Source organism: Pimephales promelas, chromosome 10, assembly GCF_988280905.1.
Source record: "Pimephales promelas chromosome 10, fPimPro1.hap1.1, whole genome shotgun sequence".
Classification (NCBI taxonomy): Eukaryota; Metazoa; Chordata; class Actinopteri; order Cypriniformes; family Leuciscidae; genus Pimephales; species Pimephales promelas.
The window spans coordinates 14,954,462-14,980,758 of record NC_142778.1 but is presented as its reverse complement, the minus strand read 5'-3'; the positions used below and the strand labels follow the sequence as shown (position 1 = coordinate 14,980,758).

Sequence of the window (26,297 nt, the reverse complement as noted above, 5' to 3'; positions counted from 1 at the left end):
ACAATACGAAACAACACTATTTGCACAGTAATTACAGAGAAAAGTACTCTTATTAAGAAAAAATCTACACATATTTGCCCTGACATTTAAGTGTCATTCATTGTATTACAATGTGATAAGGTAAGTACTAGGTATGGTATGTTCTAAATTAAATTCATAGCAGAAACTTTATTTTTGGCTTAATGTTAAGTAGTTTAGTAAGAAAATCCAATAAATTCATACTGAATTTACTGCTTTTTTTTCATACTGTGCTTACACACAGCCACATCTCTATCTATCTATCTATCTATCTATCTATCTATCTATCTATCTATCTATCTATCTATCTATCTATCTATCTATCTATCTATCTATCTATCTATCTATCTATCTACAGGGGTTGGACAATGAAACTGAAACACCTGGTTTTACAACACAATAATTTGTTAGTATGGTAAGGGGCCTCATTTTGCATCCAAATACAGCACCAATTCATCTTGGGAATGACAGAAGTCGAGCCGTTCCTCTTCCAGAACAGTGTCCAGGTCACTATATGATGCTGGTGGACTCGCTCCTCCAAAACACCTCAATAATATTCAGATCTGGTGACTGTGCAGACCATGGGAGATGTTCAACGTCACTTTCATCTTCATCAAACCCTTCTGTCACAAGTCTTGCTGTGTGTGTTGGTGCATGATCATGCTAATACACGGTTTGAGCATCAGGTGCTCATGATCCTCCAGAAGGGTTTGGTAGTCCTCGGCAGTGTCGTGTCCATCAAATACAATCAGGATTGTCATGATATTGGAGCTCAAACCATCACTGATCCACCCGTGCTTCACTCTGAAGATTGGCCGCCAGGCATATAGATGTGAAACCTCCAACATTGGCCAGTGTTTCAGTTTCATTGTACAACCCCTGTATCTATCTATCTATCTATCTATCTATCTATCTATCTATCTATCTATCTATCTATCTATCTATCTATCTATCTATCTATCTATCTATCTATCTATCCATCTATATATATATATATATATAACGTAGACCGTAATTTTGATTTACTTACGAAGTTCTTTGCAGGTTATCAGCTTGTTACCCCTTTATTAAGGCTACCCAAAACTTAAAATATTTTTCCCTTACCTACACGGAGGTACACTATAGGCTACACTATTACAGAAATGTACGCAGTTGTTTGCGGGTCGTAATACCATGTATTACCATCATATATATTATTATAGTGGTTATTAGTATATTTTAAAAGTATAAAGTAAAAAGTACATTTTGGGCATTAGTTATTATTACGAATTACACCACCGTGACATCCCGTTTCAGGCAACATCAGCTGCCATATTTCCCCGTAAATTTAATAAGATTGTTTCATAGAATACAATATGTGTTCAAACGTTAACAAACGTAGTAGGCTATAGCTATACAATGTTAGATTTTAGACAAAGCGCACGTTCCTCGCCCAGCAGCGCACGTTTCTCGACAGATGAAGGAAGGTGGCTCCACCCCTGTACTAATATCTCCCTTCTGAGAGCGCATACTGACGGAAGAAATGTGCTGCCCGAACCACTACTACGCGCGTGTGATGCATCTATCCACACATGCTCTGATAGCAAACCACGTCACAATCCTGCAAGTAACAGTTTAAACAAAAAAAATGGTTCCTTGATGCATTGCATTTGTTGAGCATTTAAAGACCAACGGATGGGATATTGTATCGGACTTCGTGAAACGCTGTCGCTGGAGGAAACTTTCATGCGCTCAGTCTGATCACCGGATTCTCCTTTAGAGGGAATGAGACGAGTGAAGTCAGGAAAGTTAGGCTGAAGGAAAATGTCGGCGACATATTCCTCACCTTTTTCGAACAAAACCAGCCAATATGAGGACGCAGTCGAGGGCAACTGGCACCTTCTCTTTGGTTTATCCTTCGCCATCTCCACCTTCACTTGCCTGGGAGGTTTGTACTCGCTTATGTCGCTGCTCAAGATGAGGACTAAGTCTTCCCTCTGTCTGATAGTAGCTTCTTTATCCATAGACGACCTGATCAGCGTCGTGCCGCTCACGCTCTTCATGATCTTGCAATGGAGGAGCGGAGACGCAAACCGGCCGGGCGCTATGTGCACCCTGTCCGGAATCCTGTATGTTTTCCAAGGATTGTCAAGCAATATGAAAGCCTGTCTCCTAGTTGCTTACACTTTCTACGTGACAAAGCGCTTTGGAGTGTATCAAACCCATAACCGACCTTTCTGGGTGTTTGTGGCGGTGGTGGCGGTTTGGACGGTGAGTCTCACGGTCAGCGTCCTGCCTGTGTGCGGCTGGGGCCGCTTCGCCCCCGCTTCTGTCGGTTGTCTCCCGGAGAACGACAGCCTGTACGTGCTGCTTCTGTTCTCTGTTTACTCACTGTGTTTCTGTGGGCTGGTTATTTGTTCGGTTCCTCTCTTCTACCAGCTCATGTGCTCCACGGAAGCCATGAGAACATTTTACCCGAGCTATTTTGAAATTACCGGGTCGGCACCGCTGTGTGAGATCCCCTCTTTGTCACGGGATAGCTTGGATAAAAGTTTGGAAGCCTACAATGAATTCAACTCGAACATTGCCAGTTTTAAAAACAAAACGGAGACGTATTCACTGTCATATTCTCCAGCAACCGGTCATTTCCAGAAAGATGGAGCTCAGAGTGCACGTTATTCCCCTGTGTTTTTCTCTCAAAAGCGCTTCTCGATGATTCTGGCCATGGCTCGAATGATTCTATGGATGCCAATGATGGTGAGAGCTATAAGAACAATGTTCAGACATGTTCACTTGAAAAATCCTTAAAAAATGGGCCCACAGAAGGCCCCATTTTGGGTTCCTCTAGACTAGACAAATAATCGGGGTTGACCAACTTTTGTATGATATTCACACAGTCTTTAATATTTGGTCTACTGATAAATTAGTAGTATGGGTTCTTTTTTATTTCATGTATTTCATTGACTAATTTAATGTCTAGAGAAACTACTCTGACTTTTACATAAAAAAACATTTTAATTGTAAAACTTGACAAAAACAAATTTACCACTATTTAGTTTGCACAACAGCTTTAAATAAATATAATGGAATAATATTTTTGGTCAATATCATAATGCATGTTATGGTTTATTGTTGCAGTCTAATGATTGTTGATTATTGTGATGAAAAGCTTGAAATAAAACAAAATTTAAACATTGAATTTTCGAATCAGTTATTAGAAAAAAAAAAGAAAAAAAATCACCCTATCTTTATTTCTACTTCAGACTGCTACACTGATGGAACAACTCTGGAGAACCTCAACCTATATAGCATTGTATAATCAAGGAACTTCAATAAATATTTTAAGTGCCTCAGAGCTTTTCCAGGTGCCTTACAATGTTGCTACTAGAAGAACCATATAGCAAGGAATTTATGGGTTTTATCATGTAAGTTCCTCAAAAAGCTGGCCTTTTAAAGAGTGCCTTTAGATTCTCATAACAGTTCTGCTATTTGGGAATCTGAGAAACCCCATAAAGAACCTCAGATATCTTTTCATATTCACAGAGCATAAGAAAAACCTTTCACCAGCTTAAAACGTGTTATTGAACTGGAGTCATGGATATTTTTTCATATTTAACCTGTCACTGTAATTGTTTATTTACATTTTTCTCTCTTCATCATAAATTGGTTTGTTCATAAATGCTGGAATGATTGGTTATTCACCTTTATTTTTTCCACTGGCATACACTACCCTTGCAGACCCAGATCCTGGTGAGTCATGCTCTTCACATGCACAGCTCGTCCTTGGAGACTTTCTGTTTTTTCCTGACCTTGCTCTCCACGGCGGTCACCCCTGTGTTCGTGTTTTCGGAACGCTGGATCCATCTGCCTTGTGGCTGCTTCATCAACTGTCGCCAAGGCTTAAGTTCGGAGCTTTCCACCGGTTGGTAAACTGATAAAATACTCCATCAGCCTGGCTGATTTTTGTTGACTTATATTTATTGGTTCATAAAAAAGAACCATGAGGTTTATTTTAAACAATCCATATTAAAATATCTTAGGTTGTATAAGTTATGAATATGTGTGTGTGTGTGTGTGTGTGTATATAATCTCATTTATGTGCTGTGAGAAACAAAGCAAAATTACCTTTGCACATTGCCTTTATCATCGATGTGTTTATTACAGCAAAGAAAAGGAGATATGAATTCAACCTCTCCTTCCAGCAAGGCTATGGTATTTACAAGATCTCCCATGGCAAGTCACCATCCATCGAGAAACCCTCTTTTAACAGTTTATACAGCTGCTATTTCTCTGAAAGCAGAGCCGCAGTGGTGGACAGCGGTCATATTGGTAATTTCAGCACCGTGGCAGCAGAGGACAGCTCCCTCCACAGCGAGATGATGCTCGAGGAGACAGTGGACAGCCAGCCTCAGAGCTCCACAGAAAGGGACAGGCCATGCAATGTCTCACCTCAGGTGTCAACCTGCGATGGTGAGGATCTTCACCTTGACAACTTGTCAGTATTTGACATTCCAGAGAGGAGGCTGTCCCACAAGGAGTGTCGTAAAATAGAGTTGACTGACTGGGAGTGGTGCAGAAGTAAATCTGAAAGGACTCCCAGACAGGTAAGATGACACTTAATTTAAAAAAATTAAAGGGTGCAGTTACTTCATTTTTGTTGTCAGGTAACAAGAAAACTATAGGAACAGGATATTATATCATAGAGCGGAAGACCCACATTCTTGAAAATATCAGATCATTTGATCTATGACATTGCAGAATATTTCAGTTTTTTTATGTAATAGTAACAAGAACTTTTTAGACTCATTAAAGGGGGGGTTGACTGCTTTTTTTCTTTGCATGACTGTATTTATGGCGCGTAATATAACATGAATTCGTGGTTTTTCTTATTTTAAAAGTCTTACTTTTCATAAACTTCACCTTTATTGTCAGCCGCGCTCTCCTCTGTCCTCGAACGAGCGGTTCACTTCCTGATTCTATGAAAACACTCCCTCAGAAACACGTAGTGGGCTCAGATTGGTTCGTTTGGGCCGGTGTGTTGTGATTGGCTAAACTGTCGCTCACGTTGTCCGGAAGGTTTAACGCCCATTACCTTTACGGGCGAAATATGTATGTCATGAGCTCCGGTCCAGAAGTAAATATGTGTCGATCTGCAGTATCAGTTTCAGGCAGAATCAGACCGAGAAAGCAGCGATGAAGTCAAGCAGAACCACACCACATACTACAGCTCTTACTAAACGTTTCTGAATGATAATTTGCTACATTTTTTACAACACAACATTTTTACACGTATTTTACGCAATAGCATCTGACTGGCAACAATAGCAACTGCTACTAATGTAATACTCAATACATGTTTACGTTCTTGATCAAATCGAAAATAACGTCATAAAACATATATATATGAAAAATACGTTTAAAACATTAGTACTTATAGAAAATTCAGGTCCATAATGTTTGTACGCGTTTGTCGTAGACACAAAATAGCATAGGCTAACTAGTAGTGGCTATAAAGCCAGCGCTGGCATTTGAAAAAAAATAAAACACAAGGCTAACGTTACGTCTGGATTTAAACATGCAAATACATTTAAAATGATGAAGTCTTAGCCTACTTACAGGTTGTGGCCCAACAACTGCTGCCTCTTGTTTTAAAGTCGGAACTGCTTCTTGTTTTACAGTTTTTCTCAATTGCTAAAACACAATTTCTGAAACCTTGCTCCATTTTCTGTAAACATTAAACACAAAACCTCATCTTCAAGCACTATTTACAAAACCTCTGACTCCTCTTGCAAAATGAAACGTTCGCCTCAAAACAGTTTTACCTGTGTTCAAAGTCAAACACTGCTCTCAGAACAGTTTTACCTGTGTTCAAATTCAAACACTGCTCTCAAAACATAAACAAAGTGATCAAAATGCTATACACCATCCAGCAGTCAGTAAACAATACACCAAAAAAATTAAAACACATTGTTCAAAACATATAGTTCTCAGGGAGAACTATATGTTAAAACAAATCTCAAAACAAATTTAATATTTTTTTCATTGTACAGTCTACAGCAGTGCACTGTACTACAGTATACGATACTCAAAGGGACACAAATGAAAGGAGTAAACGTGATCAATGTGCTTCTTGTCTTTGGCCTGGGTCAGGCAAAAGCTCTTCGTCGACATCACAAGCAACATTGTCCCTTGTCACCCTCCTCCTCCTCCTCTTCTTCTTCCTCTTCCTTGCCCCCCTCTTTCTTGCCCTTCTCTTCCTTCTTCTCCTCTTCCTCCTCCTCTTTCTTGCCCTCCTCCTCTTCCTCCTCCTCGTTCTTGCCCACCTCCTCCTCCTCTTCCTCCTCCTCTTTCTTGGCCTCCTCCTCCTCGTTGTCCACCTCGCATACGCCCTCGTCCTCTCACATTGTTTCTTCTATCCATTCTCAGACTTTCTCCATTCCACCTTCAACAACCTCTCAGTTCAGTTTGCTCTCTGAACTGGCTAATATTGGTTGTCACATCATTTGAAACAGGTTGAATCAGTTTTGAGGGGTTGTGTTCAATCAAATGACATTTGTTCTCTATTTGTATTTGGTTTACTTGCCACTTGTGTTTCCGAGTATGGATGATATGTGCATTAGAGTGCATAATGTGTTTTGAGAATGAGAATGTGTTCAGAGTTTTGCTGAAAAGTCTAAGTGAGATCTGCAAATTGTGTTGTACCATGTCAAGTTGTTTATGGTATTGACAACAGACTCCACAATTAGCTAAATGAGTTCAGGCAATTGAGAACTTTGTTCAGCCAATGGATTTTAGTGTTTTAGCAATTGAGAAAAACTGTAATAACAGTTTCTTGTTGAATCCGGTGTTGAACTCGTGGAGATTCTGGAAGCTGTCTTCTGTAAAAATGCGCAGCACAGAGAGCTATATTACGATCGTCATTTTCAGGAACATAATCAAACATATATTGTATCCATTGTTGAGGAAGTATAGCGTCCATGGGAAGCCCGAAACACAGAAGACCTGACAGCTGCGTGAACAACACACTCGACGAGTCGACGTGCCTCAGAAATATGAGCATGCCATTTTCTGCATATTCCGGAGGGAGGGTTAATGCAAATGTGTGGGTTAGTGACGTACCATAACCCAGCAGTGGTCCCAATCGAGTCGTTTTTGTAGGCAATATACTTCCTGATTTTTAAAAGACGATATCTCTGCTTACACTGAACTTTCAGCGCTGCAACTTTGCAGATACTGTTCATGCACCAACAGCAACATTACACACTATTTAAAATGAAAAAAGTGAAATCGCAGTCAACCCCCCCTTTAAATCAAAACCTTCTTCAAGAATGGTATGTTTTTTAATGGTTCAAAACCATTAATACTTTTCAAATAATATTGCAGAATTTGTTTTCTTCATCTCTGACATCCCAATATCTCAACTTTGATTTAATTAAAGCAGCACTTTGCAAGATTTCCATTTTTGTCAAACTTTGACCCCTAGAGTCGCTGTGGAGTACTTGTACTGTCGTAAATAGCATTCACGCAGAGATGTCTCTGCACTCATGGCCTAATACCCCCCCCCCCCCCCCCCGACTGTATACTGGTACCTGTTCCGTAGGATGGAAGCTGTAAACGAATGGAAATAAGGTGTGGCCCCTTTAAGAGCTGCGCCCTGTTGAACTGTCAGCAGTCTGTATTGTATGCGCCTCTAACACCGCATGTATACGGCGCCGGGTTATTTCTGCTTGATGTTTATTTTTATCAGATCTTTCTTGCCGTAAAGCAGTTCATTACATTGCGAGACCTGATATCACGGGACACTTCCTGATGCTCTGGCCGGTGGCAACACTTGTTGGAGACGCACAACATTCAACCCGAAAATAGTCATATAACCGTTAACCATAGCAATAACTGAAGCTATTCAGTTAAGGTAAAAAAAAAAATCTATCTAATCTATCTATCTATCTACCTATCTATCTATCTTTCTTTCTTTCTAACTAATCTATCCATATTTCTTTCTAACTTATCTATCTATCTATCTATCTATCCATCATCTATCTATTTCTTTCTTTCTTTCTTTCTTTCTTTCTTTCTAACTAATCTATCTTTCTCTCTTCCTATCTAATCTATCTTTCTTTCTTTCTAACTAATCTATCTATCTTTCTTTCTAACTAATCTATCATTCTTTTTCTTTCTTTCTAGCTAATATTTCTTCTTTTTTTCTAACTGATGTTTTTCTTTCTCACTCATCTTTTTTTCTTACTAATCTGTATTTCTTACTCATCTTTCTTTCTAACCAATCTTTCCTTCTTTGTTTTTTCTAAACTAATTGTTCTTTCTTTTTTATTTCTTCATTTCTATTCATCTCTAATCTTTCTTTCTAACTAATCTTGATGATCTATCCATCCAACTATCCATGGTCATGTTAAAACATGCTAAATCATGCTAGCAATGTGGCAAACCATACTTGAAACATGTTAAACCGTGCTAGAACAGTTTAAAACTTTTTCAAACTTTCTGGCTTGGCTTTTCCAAGCCAACTTAAAGTTTGTCTTTAAACTTTACCATCTATTTACTATTAATTGTTACCAAATTAATTAATGAATTAATTAATTGTTGCCCTTACTTTATTAATTGCTTACAGTTGAATGCCATATGTGTTTAAAAAAGTTTAAAGTCTGCATGAAAATCTATTTTGTAAACGCATGTAATCCATTTTTTTTAATGTAAGAGTGGATGCAGACTTTTTTTTTATCTGAATGTGCAAGACTTCTGGTGTCAGCCATTTTTTTGTTATTTTAGCTGTTCAAAAAACGCACGCTTGATGTTGCAATTTTTATTAGTTTTTAATTATTTATGGTTATAATAACTTACTGGTTTGTACAGCAAATCGTTTTACCGTTTACTGCACATTTACCTAATAGCTAATAAGTTGGAAGTCTCGCACATTCACAGTAAATAGCTTAAAATTCCCCTGTAGTCAATAATTGTATCCCTTTAAAGGAAAAGTTCAACCAACAATTACAGTTTTTCTCCATTGGTTTGGCTCATTTCTTGAAACAGAAATAACATTCTCAAAACAAAATGGACAAACCTCCAAACTACTTGGCAATTGTTCACAACAGAATTGAATTTCTCATTAATTTCATCAAATTGCAAATGCCTAAGTACATGTCTCAATGTCTCAGTACATCTTTGCAAATGATTAAGTACAGGTAGCCTACATTTAGCACAATTTCCAAGTGAATAGATCTTGTTGATCTAAACTGATTGTTCATTCTCAGTCTAATGGTTGTTCACTCCAAAACGTGTCAGCGTCATTTCATTGTATAAGTCATCACATGCACAATAGTCTGTTCAATTGTCAAAATTAGTCAAGGACATAATACCATGAATATGAATCCCTTGGAACATTTGATACATTTACTGTATTACAGCAATTGACAGATCTTGACTAATGAAGGAAGAGTTTCACACATCTCAGATGACCAATCAAACTGTATGTTTGGTCAAAGAGCTGCAATTACAGTTTTTCTCAATTGCTTTGGCACATTTTTCGAAACAGTCTTAACATTCTCTAAACTGTGAGTGCAAATGTCACAACTGTTTGCAGGAACTTCAAAACTTTATAGCATGTCTGCAAAATGTAGTTACTCACCCAAAACATTTAATTCATGCTTCAAAACCTAGTTATTTTGTCAATAATTTGGCCAAGGCCACCAAAATCTAAAGTATTTTTGTCATTGTGTGAGCCACACTGGTCAAAATATTTAGTTGTTTTTTCACCACAACAGTCAACCATGAAAATTAAGGGTTTACTGTAAACAAATCTCATATTTGTTGAGAAAAGTCAAAAAATGTATATCCGATTATGCAATAAACTGGAATAAATCTTCCATCCTCCCTTTACATAAAACCAAATGGGATGTGGCACCCCATCAATCACCAATACCTATTTGTCAAGATCACATCACTTACTTAGGCATTAAGATTTCCTCCAGACTGTCAGAGTTGGTAACACTCAACTTCACACCACTGCTAAAAAAAATAGAAGACAATTTGCTCAGGTGGCTCAACCTCCCAATCTCCATAATCGGCAGGATAGCAGCAATAAAAATGATGATTTTACCGAAAATTAATTACCTATTCTCAATGATTCCAACCCACCCCACACTCACCTGGTTTAGATCACTAGACTCCATTATAACTCGATTCTACTGGAAAAATAAAACGCCAAGGATAAAACTCACTACACTGCAAAAAAGTAAGGTTCAAGGAGGACTAGAAGCACCAGATTTCCAATATTACACAATAGCTAACCAACTACAATACATATACAAATGGATTCACCCCACCCAATCTGATATTATATGGCTAGATATAGAACAATCACTATTCAAAGAATTAAATATAGCTGACATACCGTTCCTCGCCAAATCAATCAAACAACACACATGTTTTAAGGCAGTAACTATAGCCTCCACTCTGACAGCCTGGTGGAATTTTCACCAAATCACAAATTCTACACTAGCTCCATCTAACCTCACTCCACTATGGAACAACCGTGACTTTATAAGCAATAAAAAAACATTGAATTTTCACACATGAGTGGAAAAAGGTATCACCCACATTAAGCATATTTTCAAATCCAACACGTTTAAACCATTTCCACAACTGGCCCAGGAGTATGGCATCGGGAACAACGAATTTCTAAAATACCTACAAATCAAATCTTCTGTCCTGACAAAAGTAAACATCAGAGATACAAATTTAGAACTTCCACGGCAATATCAGACTTGGTCAACATTTCCTCTCCAACGAAACTTCTCTCTAAATTTTACAAAATGATCTCAAACCAACTTCAGACCATATACTTACCAACAATAAAATGGGAAAACGATCTTTCGATAGCCCCTGATGCCAACTTCTGGACCCAAATCTGTAAAAACATCTAATGTCCAAAAATGCGAATCTTCAGTTAATACAATACAAAATACTTCACAGAACACATTATACGGGCAATAGATTAGCTAAAATGGGTTTCACATCAGAAGTTTGCACACATTGCAATGTAGCAATGTTTTAATCAAACAGATCTCAATCCCCATTATGGGGATTGAGATCTGTTTGATTAAAACATTCTTCCAAATATCTTCCTTTGTGTTCAGCAGAACCAATAAACACATCGTGGTTTGGAACAACATGAGGGTCAGTAAATACTGACAGAATTTTCATTTTTGGGTGAACTATCCCTTTAATGAATGGGAACCAAAACCGGAATGTATATATATATATATATATATATATATACATACATCATGCCTGGGTGAATAGTATTATATAGTATATAGTGAATAGTATAGATACTTACATTGCCACCAACCCCTGCCATCCCCGGCCCACCCCTAGGCACATATAGTAAATATGTTTCAGACTTAAAATCACTTTTCACAAAAAAAGGTTTTATAAAAAAAAAAAAAACCCTCACATATTTCAGCCTTTAAATCATTTTTCACATAAAAAGGTGTTATAAAAAGATAAATCTCCCATATTTCAGACTTTAAATCATTTTTTTATAAAAAGAATGAGTCAAAAAAGATAAAATTACTTGACATTTACATTAATGCACATTAGCTTATCTTTTATTATTAATAGTAAAATTCGGTCTGATTTTCCTGTGGCGTCTGTTGTTGCTAAGCATCCCTGCACTGTGCTCTCCACAATGACAAAGAAGTCATTTAGTAATAGTAGCTAATAGATTTCCACCACAGAAAAACGCTATCTGTAGCTCTGCTACAAGATTTATTTACGGAGAAGAGTGTTTGGGCGCACCCCCATCCTTCATGTTTACGGAGCTTTCATTGGTGGTTGGTTCTTGTCACATGAAATGCGTTGCCCTTGCAGCATTCTGAAAAGTTGAAGAGTTTTCATCTCGCTGCACCTGGAAAAAAATCACTTCAATTATGATCGCGCTTGATGCGCGCCTACATTTGAAATACGGAACTTGAGAGCGCAAAATGTACAATATGTCGATGGCCCTACGACGTTTATTTACTCTCAAAACTAAGATGCACAGGATACGAGGGCAAAAAACAGTAATACACGCGCAGAATGCCATCCATGCGTGGGCGCGTTTCTGCACAGTGAGCATGCACGATGCCATCCTCGCGCGGACCCTTGACGAGCTTCTCCAATCAGGCCACGAGCTAGTGGAAGAAACACTAGTGGTTCACGCTTGCGCGCATACTGCTGTTTTGCCACGCAGTGTTCTGATTTGCTTATTTCCTATTTACTTGTTGTGGTACAGTGGTCTACATACAAAACAACAGAATTTGTTATGCTGTTACAGTAAAAAAAATAAATTAAAAAAATATCTATGTTGCATCCTCTCTTTGGTTTTGGTGTTTTATGCCAAAGCTCTGATCGCTAATTGTAAAACTGTGTGAAATGTGTTTGCCCATGTGACGAGTCAGTGTAAATATTTGAATGGCAGTGTGTTCCTCATGAAAACAAGAGATTTTCTCCATGAAAATTGTGCCAAATGCAGAGAATTGTGTGTAGTGTTTTGAAAAAAGTGTGTTTTAGAACTGCAATTTGAGTGTAAAGCAGGAATTGTGCTTGTAGTTCAGCAGAATTGGTTCAGGGGGTTGGTGAATGAGTTACATGTTGTGGTCATTGTGTCTCAAGTACCAGAAAATGTGTGTAAACAATCAAGAAAAACTGTAATTACTTTAGTGTATTTTGTAATTTGTATTTTGCAGGTGTGGAAAAAATGAAATGTAGTTTGTAGTTTGAGTGTATTTGAGTATTTCAAATACTAAAATACTTAAGAAAAATCACCATAGTATATAATGATTCTCCCCTCGTGTCTCTAGTCTTGAGGCAGGATCATGACAGACCCATGTTTTGTGTGCAAGCACATGGCCTTTTTTTTGGGCCATGTGCTTGTGTTACATACCCCGCCCCCTTGTTATCCTCGTCTTGTCATTGTCCAGTCAGCTTCACCTGTTCTTGTAATTAGTGTCTCCCTACATCATCCCCTTGTGTTTGCTGTCCTGTGTTATAATAATAATAATAATAATAATACGTTTAATTTATAACGCACTTTTCATCCAAGGATCTCAAAGTGCTACAGGTTAAAAACAATAAAAGATAAACAGTTCTTTAAAAAGAGAGGAAAAAAAAAAGAAAGAGAAAAAAAAACATCTAAAGGGTATCAAACGCTTTGCTAAAAAGGAATGTCTTAAGGCCTTTTTTAAAACATTCAGTGGATTGAGGTGCCCTCAAGGTGTCAGGGAGTGCATTCCACAGTTTTGGGGCAGCAGCACAAAAGGCCCTATCTCCAATCTCCCATTGTCGTAAGTCTGGTTCTGGGTATGTGGAGGAGGTTTGAGTGAGTGGAGCGGACAGAACGTTTTGTGTTATGTGGGTTGATAAGTTCTTTGAGGTAGGGGGGGGGGCATGACCATAGATGCACTGATGTGTGAGAAGAGAAACCTTGTACTCAATCCTGGTGGAGATGGGAAGCCAGTGGAGTGAGTGGAGAATGGGGGTAATGTGCTCATGTTTCCGGACTCTCATCAGGATCCTAGCTGCAGAGTTTTGGATGTACTGAAGCCTCTGCAGACTCTTTCTAGGAGTCCCAATGAGAAGTGCATTGCAGTAATCCAGTCTGGAGGAGACAAAAGCATGAACCAGCTTTTCAGCATCTGAGAGGGAGAGAATGGACCGGACTTTGGAGATGTTACGGAGATGGTAGAAAGAAGTCTTACACAGGTGATTTATATGGGCTTCGAAAGTAAGTTGGGGGTCCATTTTTACACCAAGATTAGTGACTGTTTGTGAGAGGGGGATGATGGTGCCAGAAAAAGTGATGCTGGTTATGAGTGATGATTTAACCTGGTGAGGAGTGCCAACCAGGATGGCTTCGGTTTTGGAGCTATTTAGTTGAAGGAAGTTGTGTTCCATCCATACCTTTATCTCCTCCAGACAAGTGATGAGTTTTGATGTAGATGACTGTGAGCCGGGGGGGTCAGCTGTGGCATTTACATAGAGCTGTGTATCATCGGCATAGCAGTGAAATGAAATTTTGTGACGGCTGATGATTTGGCCAAGTGGGCTGAGGTAGAGGATAAAGAGGATGGGCCCAAGGACTGACCCCTGGGGGACACCACAAGTAACCGTGTGTGGTTTCGATTTGGAGTGGCCCAGGGAGATGTATTCTCTCCGGTTTGTGAGGTATGATCTGAACCAACTGAGGGCAGTGTCATTTAGTCCAGTAGTGAGGTGGAGCCGGTTTAAAAGAATGCCATGGTCGACAGTATCAAATGCAGCAGAAAGGTCAAGGAGGATGAGAAGGGAGGGAGAGCCAGCATCGGATGATATGAGGAGGTCGTTTGTGACTCTGACTAGGGCAGTCTCTGTGCTGTGTGCAGAGCGAAAACCTGACTGGAATTTTTCAAAGAGGTGATTATGTTTGAGGTGATTTTGAAGGTGGGTGGCAACTGCTTTCTCAAGTACTTTTGATATGAAAGGAAAATTGGAGATGGGCCTATAGTTGGATAGGACTTCAGGATCAAGAGTGGGTTTTTTGAGCAGTGGTGTGATAATGGCATTTTTTAAAACAGGGGGAACGTGACCAGTTTGGAGAGAATTATTTATAACAGCGGTGATCAGGGGACTTAGGACAGTGATATGGGTTTTTACCAGAAAGGTTGGGAGAGGGTCCAGGGGACAGGTGGAGGATTTCATTTTCCTAATGATGTTCTGCACCTCTTCAGATAAAATCTCAGGAAAGGAGTTTAAGGGTTTGGAGACGGTAGATTTTGGGGGGACAGTTTGGGTGGGAGGACCAGAAAGGGCTGAGCGAATATGTGCAGTTTTTGATGTGAAGAAATCCATGAATTTATTGCACTGCTCTTCTGTAGTGGTGGTAAGTGATGGAGATTGTGGTTTGAGAAGATGGTTTATAGTGGAAAAAAGCTGTTTGGAATTTCCTGGGCTATTTCTGATGGCATCGGAGTAAAACTGTGACCTTGCCTCATTGAGGGACTGTGCATATTTTTTTTTGTTGCTCCCGGTAAATTTCTTTGTGGACAGTGAGGCCAGAGGCTCTGAAACGGCGCTCAAGGACCCGCCCTGCTGCCTTCATTTTACGAAGCCTGTCTGTGAACCAGGGTGCTGAGCAGGTGAAGGTGACTGTTCTTGTTTTAACAGGGGCATGGAGGTTCAGGAGGCTGCTCAGATGGCTGTTGTAGTAGTCCACTGCTTCGTCGGCTGATGAAAAGTGAGTGGAAAGATGCTGAAGGTCTGCTTCCAAAAGTTCTTGGTTAATGTTTTTTAGTTTTCTGAAACAGATATTCCGCTTAGGCTTGGAGAGGTTGGATGGAGATGGCAAAACCATAGAAATGGCCTTGTGATCAGACACACCCAAGTCATACGCATGCAGGTTTGTGAGAGGGGCAGAGTTAGTAATGACCAGATCCAAGGTATGCCCCCTGGTGTGTGTGGGAACACCAACAAGTTGTTTTAAATTGAAACAGTCCAGTAGTTGTAGAAATTCAGCCGCAAAACGGCAGGAGGGGGTGTCAACATGAATGTTCATATCACCTAAAATTATAAGATCAGCAGAGGATGTGCAAAATGTTGTGAGTAGATTTGACATCTCAGTGATAAATAGTGGGTTTGGTTTTGGTGGTCGGTACATGAGGAGAAACAGCACAGGGGAAAGGGACTTGCATTTAAATGCAAGGCATTCAAATGAAGACAGTTCTGGTAATGGTTGCAGAGATTACTCCAGATCGCTGCGATAGATAACTGACAGGCCGCCACCACGCCCTATGCTTCGGGCTTTCTGGAGATAGCTATATCCTTGGGGACAGCTCTCATTTAAAGAAGAAAATGTATTTGGTTGGTGCCAGGTCTCTGTAATGCACATATAATCCAGACCTTTATCCAGGATATGGTCATGAATGAAGCAGGATTTGTTTGTAATAGACTGTGCATTTAAGGTTCATAGTGATTCTTACCTGCATGTCACCTTACTTTGTTAAGCCTTATGAGTATCCTGTCAAGAGTATTATCTAGAGAGAGTTCTGATTTTATATTCACTGTGATTTCAGACCCCAAAAATGCAGAAACATAAGTTATCACATTCATCTAATTTTTGCTAGCGATCCGCTAGCTGCCCTTCCAATAAGCATGCCATCTAAAAACCCAGCCCGTTCTCATCCCAAAGCGTCATATACAACGCCTTTGCAAAAGCGTAGACATCCAACGCACATGGCACCCTTTAGCGTCAATATGAGACGCAGATATATATGGTGTTGGGAGTAACGCATTACAAAAGTAATACATTACAGTAACATATTACTTTTTGCTGTAACGCAGTAGTGTAAGGCATTACTAATCAATTTTCAGTAATATTTTACTCGTTACATATTCAGTGAGGCTTGTATTACAGTTGTATTACAGTGTATTGTCTGCTTTTACTTCTTAAAGACAACAGACTATGTGAAAGTTTTAAAGCAGTCTTTTAGTGCCAGTTAAGAGCGGTCGCGTCTGTAACATTGTTTTTTCCTCATAAATGCGAACACGAAAACTAAAATAAAATGAATATTTTAGGTTCTATGGAGACTGGAGAGCCAACCCTTCCTCATCCGATTTGCGCAGTGTAATTAACAGAATTACAAAAATTTTGCCTCCTATTTTTTTGTCATGCATGAATGTGTGTCTTTTCCCTAATATTAAAAATAAAACATAGACTGATATTTGTCTAATGTTTGGAGTCCTTTAAGGAAGTAGCCTATATACGTTTCAATACATGTATTTTCTGAGAATTTTTATTTCAAGTTTTGACTGCAAATGTCATGTCCATAATGCTGGACTTCCCCAATTTTAAATAATTTATCCTCAACTAGTTTTGTGGTGTAGGTCTACGTATTTTATAATGTTAACTTCAAATAATACTAATAGCCTAATTTAAAGATAAGGCAGCATTGGATATGGACGGTAAGGAGAATAACGCTGGGAGTTGGAAGAGGTGTGTCGCGATTCTGTAGGTTCGTGGATCTGAGTGCGGCGAATCGCGATTTCGGTTTCATATTGCATATCGTTACAGCCCAAAAGTTAAGTACTTAGTTATTTTGGTGAAAGTAACTCAAAAGTAATACATGAGTAATGTAACGCATTACAATTCTGGGACAGTAATATTGTAAGGTAATGAATTAATTTTAAATAACAGTAACAAGTAATACCTAATGTATTACAGTTTGGAAGTAACTTGCACAACACTGGATATATATGGGCCAGAAGGCGCCTCCTAGTGGTCTAACCCTAACCCTGCCCCAGACCTAAACCTACCTATAACCGAAGCGTGTTATATAGATGCTAAAGGGTGCCATGTGCATTGGAAGTCTATGCTTTGGCAAAAGCGTCGTATATGACGCCTTGGGATGAGTATGCGTTGAAAAACCGTGTCTCTGTAGGCTGCCTAGATCTGAGATCTGCACACAAAATCAATGGGTTCATCAACCACTAAAACCTAAATAAACAGTGTTCCAAGTTACCAATCACCGACGGGGTGGGTGTTGTGTGGTTTTGCGCTCGTGCACAGCTGGACGCAAAGTCGTCGCTAACCCTAACCCTTCATAGGCCCTACCTATTATGAAACGTCTGTCGCAAACTACACTGAAATCTCCATGATAAGCAAGCGTTCAAACTAATCCAATCCTGATTGGTGTTGCGTCGTGACGTAACATGTGACGGCATAACCGGAGGTATAAAAGTGACGCTGTCACAACACACACTACCTTTCGCTCTTCAGCAAGCGCTATATGTGAAACTGTCTGTCTATTTGGTGTTGTATTGTCTATTGAAAAAGCAAGTGAAATGGCCAGTGAACAATTTAAGAGGTGTGTGCATCCCTGTCCTCGTTTTCTCACAGGTGGGGATACACACTCTCTGTGTGTGAATTGTTTGGGAGTGCAGCATGCACGGGCAGCTCTCGAGGGGGCTGCCTGTGCAGATTGTGATTCCATGCCCATTAGGGTGCTGCGCTCCCGGCTGGCGTGCTTTGATGAGCATGGTCAGGCTCGCGTTCCCCAGGGTTCTGGCGACTGAAATCTTGGGGTTCGCAGCGGGATCTCGCAGAGGAGGATGAGAATGCTGAGGCATTTTCTCGTTCTCCATCTGTGGATCCTGCAGCCTCTGAGAGTGGTGCGGGAGCCCGCGTTGCGGTTTCTCCTGCCCACGATCAGGTCCCAATGCTTAAACTGTCTGCTTCTGAGGAAGTGGACGTGGTCAGCATTGATATGGACGACCGTGAGTTCGGCGCGCCAGCACAAGGCCAGAGTGATGAGGAGCTGGTGGAGGTTGTGACTCGCGCTGTGGCCAGACTTAACATCAGCTGGCCACAGAATGAGCAGGAAGCGCAAGTTAGAAGCAAACTTGATGAGCGTTTCCTGCAGCGCAGGTCACAGCCTCAACACCGGGGTTTGCCGTTTTTCCCAGATCTCCACAAGGAGGTCGCGAGATCGTGGGAAAAGCCGCATTTGTCCCGTGTTTCGAGTCCCAGTGTCGTCAATTACAGCAATGTTTTGGGGGCTCGAGACATGGGCTATGGGAAGATGCCTAGGGTGGGAACGAGACACTGCGTCGTTTTGCCACGCCCCCTTTTAGGCCTTTGAGCATCTTGCTTCATTGCGAGGCTAGTGTGCGTTGTGACAGCGTCACTTTTATACTTCCGGGTATGCCGTCACATGTTACGTCACGACGCAACACCAATCAGGATTGGATTAGTTTCATTCATACTTCAGAGGCGCACGCTTAGGGAGCGTCCCCCAAAGTGTCGATTCTCGACGCAGTGTCTCGTTCCCTTCTCAGGGAACCAGGGTTATAGTCATAACCCGAGACGTTTTCCAGGGTGGCATCGATCGTATATTGCCATTTCTGTTAGAGGAGAACTCCGGCGCTAAATGAACCTTTGGTCTAATAAAACATTGGTATGTAGTCAACCGTTCTCTGAGATTTGTTTTCATGATAATTGAATGTAAAGAGTTTTACCTCTAAAAACTGTTTAGCGTATAACGCTAGTAATGGGGGCATTTTAAAAGTAAGTAGAAATTGATAGTTAATACCACTAACAAGGCTCAAAATAGCCCCACACTAACACAGTAACATAATGAGGGTCTCTAAATGCAAACTGAAGCACTGTGTAAGTGTACAGACCATTTAATAAGAAGATATTTTATAAAGACAGTCCACTTTGTGTATACAGGCAGGAGCCATCTTGGAAAACAGTCTCGACAAGTCAAACCCCCGCCTTGATGAAGCGCAGGAGGTGCAGATAACAGTAAAAAAATGCTGTCTGCTGTGCCATTAGAAAAATGTTTTATGACCCAAAAGAAACTTTAATGCTGCCATGTAAAAAATAGTCACAGTGAAGAAACTTGAATTAATGCTGTCATCTGCTTCACGGGTTTACAACTAAAAGCCTGTACAAATACGAGAAGTTGTGAAATAATGGAAATGATTGGGAAACATGTTGCAAATAGTACACATTTTATTGATTATAATAACTTTGTCATTTTAGTCGTTTGGCTGTTTCCTGTCCAGACATTTGTTCGTCAAGTGTGTGGTGTTTTATATATGATGTCACTACGGTGCACTGTCAGCCAGTAGCTACATTGCTGATCATGGTTTCGAGTATTTGATATATCTGGCCTTTTCGGTGAGTTTTCAAATAGTCCAGATAGCTCCAGCGATTCAACTCAAAAATAACCTTATGCCAACCTTTAAGAGATGGAGATTTATCACTGGTCCAATTAAAGGGATAGTTCACCCCAAAATGAAAATTCAGTCAGTAATTACTCACCCTCATGTTGTTCCAACTAAGGAAGACTTCTGTTCATCTTCGGAACCCAAATTAAGTTATTTTTTTTAATTAAATCTGAGGGCTGGATCACTCCTCCATAGGCTTCTAAAGGGATCGAAACTGGCAGGCCCAGAAAAGTTAAAGACATTGTTCAAGTGACTACAGTGGCTCAATCTTAAGTTTATCAAGTGACGAGAATACTTTTTGTGCTCAATAAAAACAAACAAACTTTAATTTCCTTCTCTGTGGGCATTGAGATTTTACGTAGCACAACTGCGCAAAGCTTCTGTGTTGTACGTCACTGTAACTATTTCAATATTAAAATTATTACACATTTTAAAGCAGCCTTTCAACTTAAGTTTCCTTTTTTGTGCATCACATTGTTTGACTTAAGTTGACAGCATGTATATTTGTCTTTTTATTTCTGAACAGAGATCCACAGCTGGGTTAGCCATTCCATTATGTGCCTTCCAGGGCACCGTTTCCCTCCATGCTCCCACGGGCAAAACACTGTCCCTCTCCACCTATGAAGTCAGCAGCGATGGCCTAAAGATCTCCTCCAACAATGCGAAGAAAGTTGAGGTGTACCGTTCCAAATCGGTGGGTCATGAACCTAGTGCAGAAGAGCCAAACTCCAGCACTGGGGGTGGGGGAGTTGGAGACACAAATGTAAAAATCCATCTGGAAGTTTTGGAGATCTGTGACAATGAAGAGGCCATGGACAGCGTCTCTATTGTCTCCAATATCAGCCAGTCATCCACACATGCACGTTCGCCTTCTCTGCGCTACTCTCGTCGTGAGAACCGCTTTGTGTCATGTGACCTTGGCGAAACAGCCTCATACTCGCTGTTGATCCCCACGAGTACCCCGGACACAGACAACATCAACATTCACATTCCGGATACGGTAGAAGCGCACAGACAGAACAGCCGGAGACAGCACCAGGAGACTGGAGGTTACCAGGAAGAAATACAGCTGCTCAATGAAGCCTATAGGAGGCAGGCAGGTGATCAAGGGAACTGACATAACCAGATATACTAGGCTATGCCAATGGACTGAGAAGTCCTAGGTATAAAAGTTTAGAATGTTTGGATGCAAGATTGTGACAAAAGCTCATCGTGTTGCAAGTTCAGGGTAGATTCAAGCACCCAGACCTGAAAATCAAGGTACAAAAGAGGCAGGGGAAAATCTACTATCTAGTAGCAGTTGATCAGAGGTTGCAATGTGAAAATACAGTTTTTGAATTAAGCACTGCTGAATAAGTCCTTAAGTGGTTGAAAGTGATGTGAAATAAAGGTTATTGGGTACAAAGAAGGAGGAATGGACTTCCTTCTCTGATGTTCTTTGATTTATTGAATACAAATATAAGTGCGTAGACAGAGGGGCTTGAGGAGAGTAAATGGTAAATGGACTGCATTTATATAGCGCCTTCATAGACCTAATGGCCACCAAAGCGCTTTACATTTGCCTCACATTCACCCATTCATACACTCATTCACACACCAACGGCGGTGTCAGCCATGCAAGGCGCCAGCCAGCTCGTCGGGAGCAGCTGGGGTTAGGTGTCTTGCTCATGGACACCTCGACACTTGGTCAGGTGGAACCGAGGATTGAACCACCAACCTTTCGGTTCGTGGACAACCCACATGAACCACTGAGCCACTGCCGCCCCTGCCGAGAGGGTTGAATAAAGGATAAATAATGTGTATGTTCATCTGTTGAGATGGACAAAGAACGGATTTCTAAGGGCGTGTGAAGAAAGAGAAAAAGCTAAAATAAATACATTTTAAAATATAGAAAAAGACTTCAAATTTTAATTTGAATTTATATCCAATTTAAATTTATATCCAATTGTACAACTTTGTTGCAATGACAGCATAACACCCAAGACCCTAAAATGACGGCAAAAATGACAAGTACAACATAATACACACATTTAAAGAGGCTATATGCAGCTTTTCCCCCAAAATAAACATAACAATAGCCTTTTTATTTTACCATTTACCATTTAAACATCTCCTGATGAGCATACTGACACCTTGTCCGCTCACAGTGGGTGCACCTATAAGCCTGTATCCTATTTTTCCTATTTTCTGTCGGGTCGGACTTTTCCCGCACTGTCTGCGGATGTGACGTCAAGTGTTACGTATTTTCCGCAAAGCATCCAGGCGGCGCTACATTTGAAAAAATGCAGCGCGTCAAAAAGCTGGCCGATGCCCATCTTTATGTAAATGAATAAGGTCCTTCTCTATATGAGTTCGTATCTACCACGGATTTTTTTAGCGTAAAAAATGTGTTCAGTTGTACATTAACAGTGCAGTCGATGCTGTTGTTTACATCCGAGTGCCTCCATAATGGCCGCTCATTCGGGTTACCGCCCAGAACATCGGACGTCGGTGAAACCCTCAGATCACTCTGCCAGCCCACCACTGCTAGTCAGCAAGTAGCCTACACTCGCAAACAGAACACTTATCTCAAACAATATATGTATTTAACTGTTCTTACCTCTGTAAACATAATGTTGACCTCCTTGCAGCAGATGACTTTTAAAGTGTGCAAGTACGAGCGAGCGCTGCAAGAGCGAGCAGAAAGGAAGAGCAGTTCTGATTTTTGGCCACAGGTGTCAGTCACGAGTTTAAATTTCAAGAAAACGCATGTAGCCTCTTTAAAACAAGAATTAATGTTAGTGCTTTAAAAAAAAATACAACCTTCACATATGCATTTAAATCCTCCAAAATTGGGCTCTATTCACTTTCATTGGAAGAGCTTCCCTGTAACTTTGATTATTTTTTCTTTCCTTCTTTTTTTAAAGGAAAACTAGAAAAGTGTGGAAAGTAATTTATAAATATTATGACAAAAATGCTGTCAAAAAAGCTTGATTTACATTAAGCCAGCAATATAACTTTAGTTGTAATCTTAGTATGAGTGTATATATAAATGCTGATAGCTGTATGTTTTCTTCTGTATGTTGGTATTTGTACATCCATTAAAGCCCTGAACTTATGTTCTGCTTACATTCCTGACTTGACTGTTGAAAAAAGCAAGATAGAGATTCTTTCAATGGAACATTCCTCAAATGTAGATGTGAGTGTGATGCATGGGCCTATTTTAGGTGTTAATGTTTGTGCAAGTGTGCAAATTTTTGAGCCACTTAGGAATCCTTTCCCCCATTTTCAGTGCACTGCATTTGCAATCAGAAATGCGACCCTGGCCACTTGCTTTCATTTAATACTGGCATAAATGCAGCTCCGAAATGGAACATTCATGGATGATTCAATAGATCTCAGTAAGATGCTGGCATGATTGTGCTGTTTTTTATTTGAGCTCTGCCATATCAGTGTGTTGGACAACTAAAAATGTGAAAATTAAATACAAAGGCCATTCGTGGAGGCTTGTGTAGCTCTAATAATTATTTATAATTTACTTTAGATTTTGTTAAATCAATGTGTTTTTTTTTTATAAATTTATTGTATATTCAGAATAGTAGATTATATGTCTTAGCCTTGTGTTGTCAAACAAAAAAATAGCTGCTACAAAATATTTTCATCTATTCAGTGTCTCATTAAAGATTTATTCACATAAAATAGCGTCATTTAAGAGTGTAGATGGATTAATTCCCATTTGTATGCCACAGCTCTTCACTAAACTGTCTCCCATGGTCTTTATCTAAATTATCCACATCTACAAATGAGACACAAATCCCTGTGTCTGGATACTTGATGTTTTTGAGATAGGAAACATCTCTTGCAAATTGTAACTTACATTTTATGTAACAGCAAAAAAAGCTTGATATCTTGATATCTTTTTTTTTAAATTGTATGTGTTATTTAGCAAACACGTCTGTCACGTAACATAGTAGTGGAAATAGCACAAAGAAGAAGGGAGGATGATGATCTAGTTAGTCTTTAATGACTAAGGAGAAACCAGGAGAAAACCACACTTAAAGGGATAGTTCACTTTGAAATAAATTTTTGATATGTTTTAGCTTACCTCAAGGGCATCCAAATGTAAGTGTCTTTGTTTCCACAGTATTTTCAATTTTGACATTTTTCGGTTAAAACGTTGTTGTCTGTCAGTCATATAGTGGAGGTCTATTGAGCCCACCTCAAAGAGCATGCACAGAAAAGTCAAAATTAAACATGATTTAATGACTCGTAAATGTAAGTGCACATTGATGGCCTAAGACAAAACGAGTGTGAAGAAAGTTTGTGTGAGAAAACGAACAGTATTTATATCGTTTTTACCTCGTGTAATCACAGTCACGTCCAAGTGATCTGAATCAGTTGTGCAATGACCAACTGAATAATGTCCAACGTTCCGCCGGAGGTGATTGCTTGCTCGTCGACGTCACTCATTGTTTACACAGAGATTTCGGAAGTTTTAACTTTCACTGTGAATATCTAAACATATTTAGATATACATGAAATTGCAACGGAAGTCGATTTCGGTATATCTAAATATGTTTAGTGAAAGGTAAAACTTCCGAAATCTCTGTGTAAATAATGAGTGACATCAACGCGCAAGCGATCACTTCCGGCAGAACGTTGGACATGGTTCAGTTCGGTTCAGTTGGACATTGAACAACTGATTCAGATCAGTTGGACATGGCTGTGGATACATGAGGTAAAAACGATACAAATACTGTTTTTTTTTTTACACAAACCGCTCGTTTCGTGTATTAGGCCATCAATGTGTACTTACATTTACGAGTAATTAAATCATGTTTAATTTTCTCTGTGCATGCTCTTTGAGGTGGACCCCCTATACCTGCATTATATGACCGGCAGACAACAACGGTTTGACCGAAAAATGTCAAAATTGAAAATATTGTGGAAACAAAGACACCTACATCTTGGATGCCCTTGAGGTAAGCTAAAACATATCAAAAATTAATTTCAAAGTGAACTATCCCAACGAGAACAGACAAAGAATGCGGGAGAACACAGGGTCTAAATACACAGAGCAAACAAAGGAACTTAATGAAGAGGACACAGGTGAAAGGGGAAAACTAGGAAAACAGGGAAACACGACACAGAGCATACATGTAACAGTCTGGGAGAAAGTGTTTATTAATCGGAAATAATGATTAAAGCTGAGAAAAAAAAATGTTATGTAGCCTAAGTGTTAATTTAATATCCACATATTACAGTAAAAAAAAAAAAACACTTTTTGCTTTATGTAAGAGATACCGGGGCCAGTTGTCACACAGTCGATATCAGTAATTTAAAAGGCATTCCATTTTGTAAAAGATTTGCTCTTAATTGTATTAAAGGGGTGGTTTACTGCTTTTTTCTTTGCATGATTGCGTTTATGGGGTGCAATATTACATTTATTCATGGTTTTTCTTTTTTAAAAGTCATATTTTTCATAAATTTCACCTTTATTGTAAGCCGCTTTCTCCTCTTGCCATTTGAACGACCGGTTGACTTCCTGAGTCTATGAAACCACTCCCCCAGAAACAGGCAGTGGGATGAGATTGGTTAATTTGGGCCAGTGTGTTGTGATTGGCTAAACTGTAGTGCACGGTCCGGAAAATTCAAGCCCATTACCTTTACGGGCGAATTTGCATTTCAGACCCAGAAAGAGGCGATGAAGAGAGGCAAGCAGAACCTCAACACACAGCTCTTACAAAACGTTTCTGAATGGTAATTTGCCTGTATATATTTTTTTTAACTTTATACAGGTTTGTCTTACACAAAATAGCATCGAACTGACTGGATACTATATACACAAACAGCATTGGCACTGGTTTACGTTCTTGATCAAATCGAAAAATAACACCATGAAGTATATATAAAGTATATATAAATTTCTATACATATAAAGTATATACATGAAAAATAAATTTACAACATTAGTACATATACAAAATTCAGGTCCATAATGTTTGTAAGCGTTTGTCGTAGACACGAAATAGCATAACTAGTAGCCTAGTGGCTATAAAGCCAGTGCTGGCATTTGATGAAACTAAAACATTACGTCTGAAATTAGCCTAGCCTACTTACAGGTTGTGGCCCAACAACTGCTGCCTCTGGTTTTAAAGTTGGAACTGCTTCATGTTTTAGTAACAGTTTCTTGTTGAATCTGGCATTAAAATTCGTGGAGATTCTGGAAGCTGTCTTTCGTAAGATGCACAGCACAGAGATCTAAATTATGATTGTCATTTTCAGGTACGTAATCAAACATAAATTGTATCCATTGTTGACGAACTACAACGTCCGTGGGAAGGCCGAACACAGAAGACCTGACAGCTGGATGAACATAAAGCACTTTCGATGAGCCGCAGAATTATAGTCATGCCCTTTTTTGCATATTCCAGAGGGAGGGTTGATGTAAATGTATGGGTTAGTTACATATAAAACCCTTTGTAGTCCCATTCGAGTCATTTTTGTAGGCATTAAACTTGATTTTTAAAAAAGACGATATCTCTGCTTACATTGAACAT

General features: G+C 39.6%; 1 protein-coding gene across 1 annotated transcript; it reads left to right on the top strand.

Annotated features, from left to right (window-relative positions):
- The first annotated feature begins 1,507 nt into the window (after positions 1-1,507).
- LOC120485974 (putative G protein-coupled receptor 149) lies at positions 1,508-22,856 on the top strand. Its single transcript, XM_039681810.2, has 4 exons — positions 1,508-2,754; positions 3,736-3,919; positions 4,162-4,601; positions 20,285-22,856. The coding sequence occupies exons 1-4, from the start codon at positions 1,822-1,824 to the stop codon at positions 20,873-20,875; spliced, it is 2,148 nt and encodes a 715-aa protein (XP_039537744.2). The 5' UTR covers positions 1,508-1,821; the 3' UTR covers positions 20,876-22,856.
- Positions 22,857-26,297: the final 3,441 nt, after the last annotated feature.

Bases quoted from the DNA above. Each gene is read 5' to 3' on its own strand.
- LOC120485974 (XM_039681810.2), top strand. From the start codon at position 1,822: ATGTCGGCGACATATTCCTCACCTTTTTCGAACAAAACCAGCCAATAT. The intron at 2,755-3,735 runs GTGAGAGCTATA...CTACCCTTGCAG, and splicing joins TTCTATGGATGCCAATGATG to ACCCAGATCCTGGTGAGTCA. The intron at 3,920-4,161 runs GTTGGTAAACTG...TGTTTATTACAG, and splicing joins AAGTTCGGAGCTTTCCACCG to CAAAGAAAAGGAGATATGAA.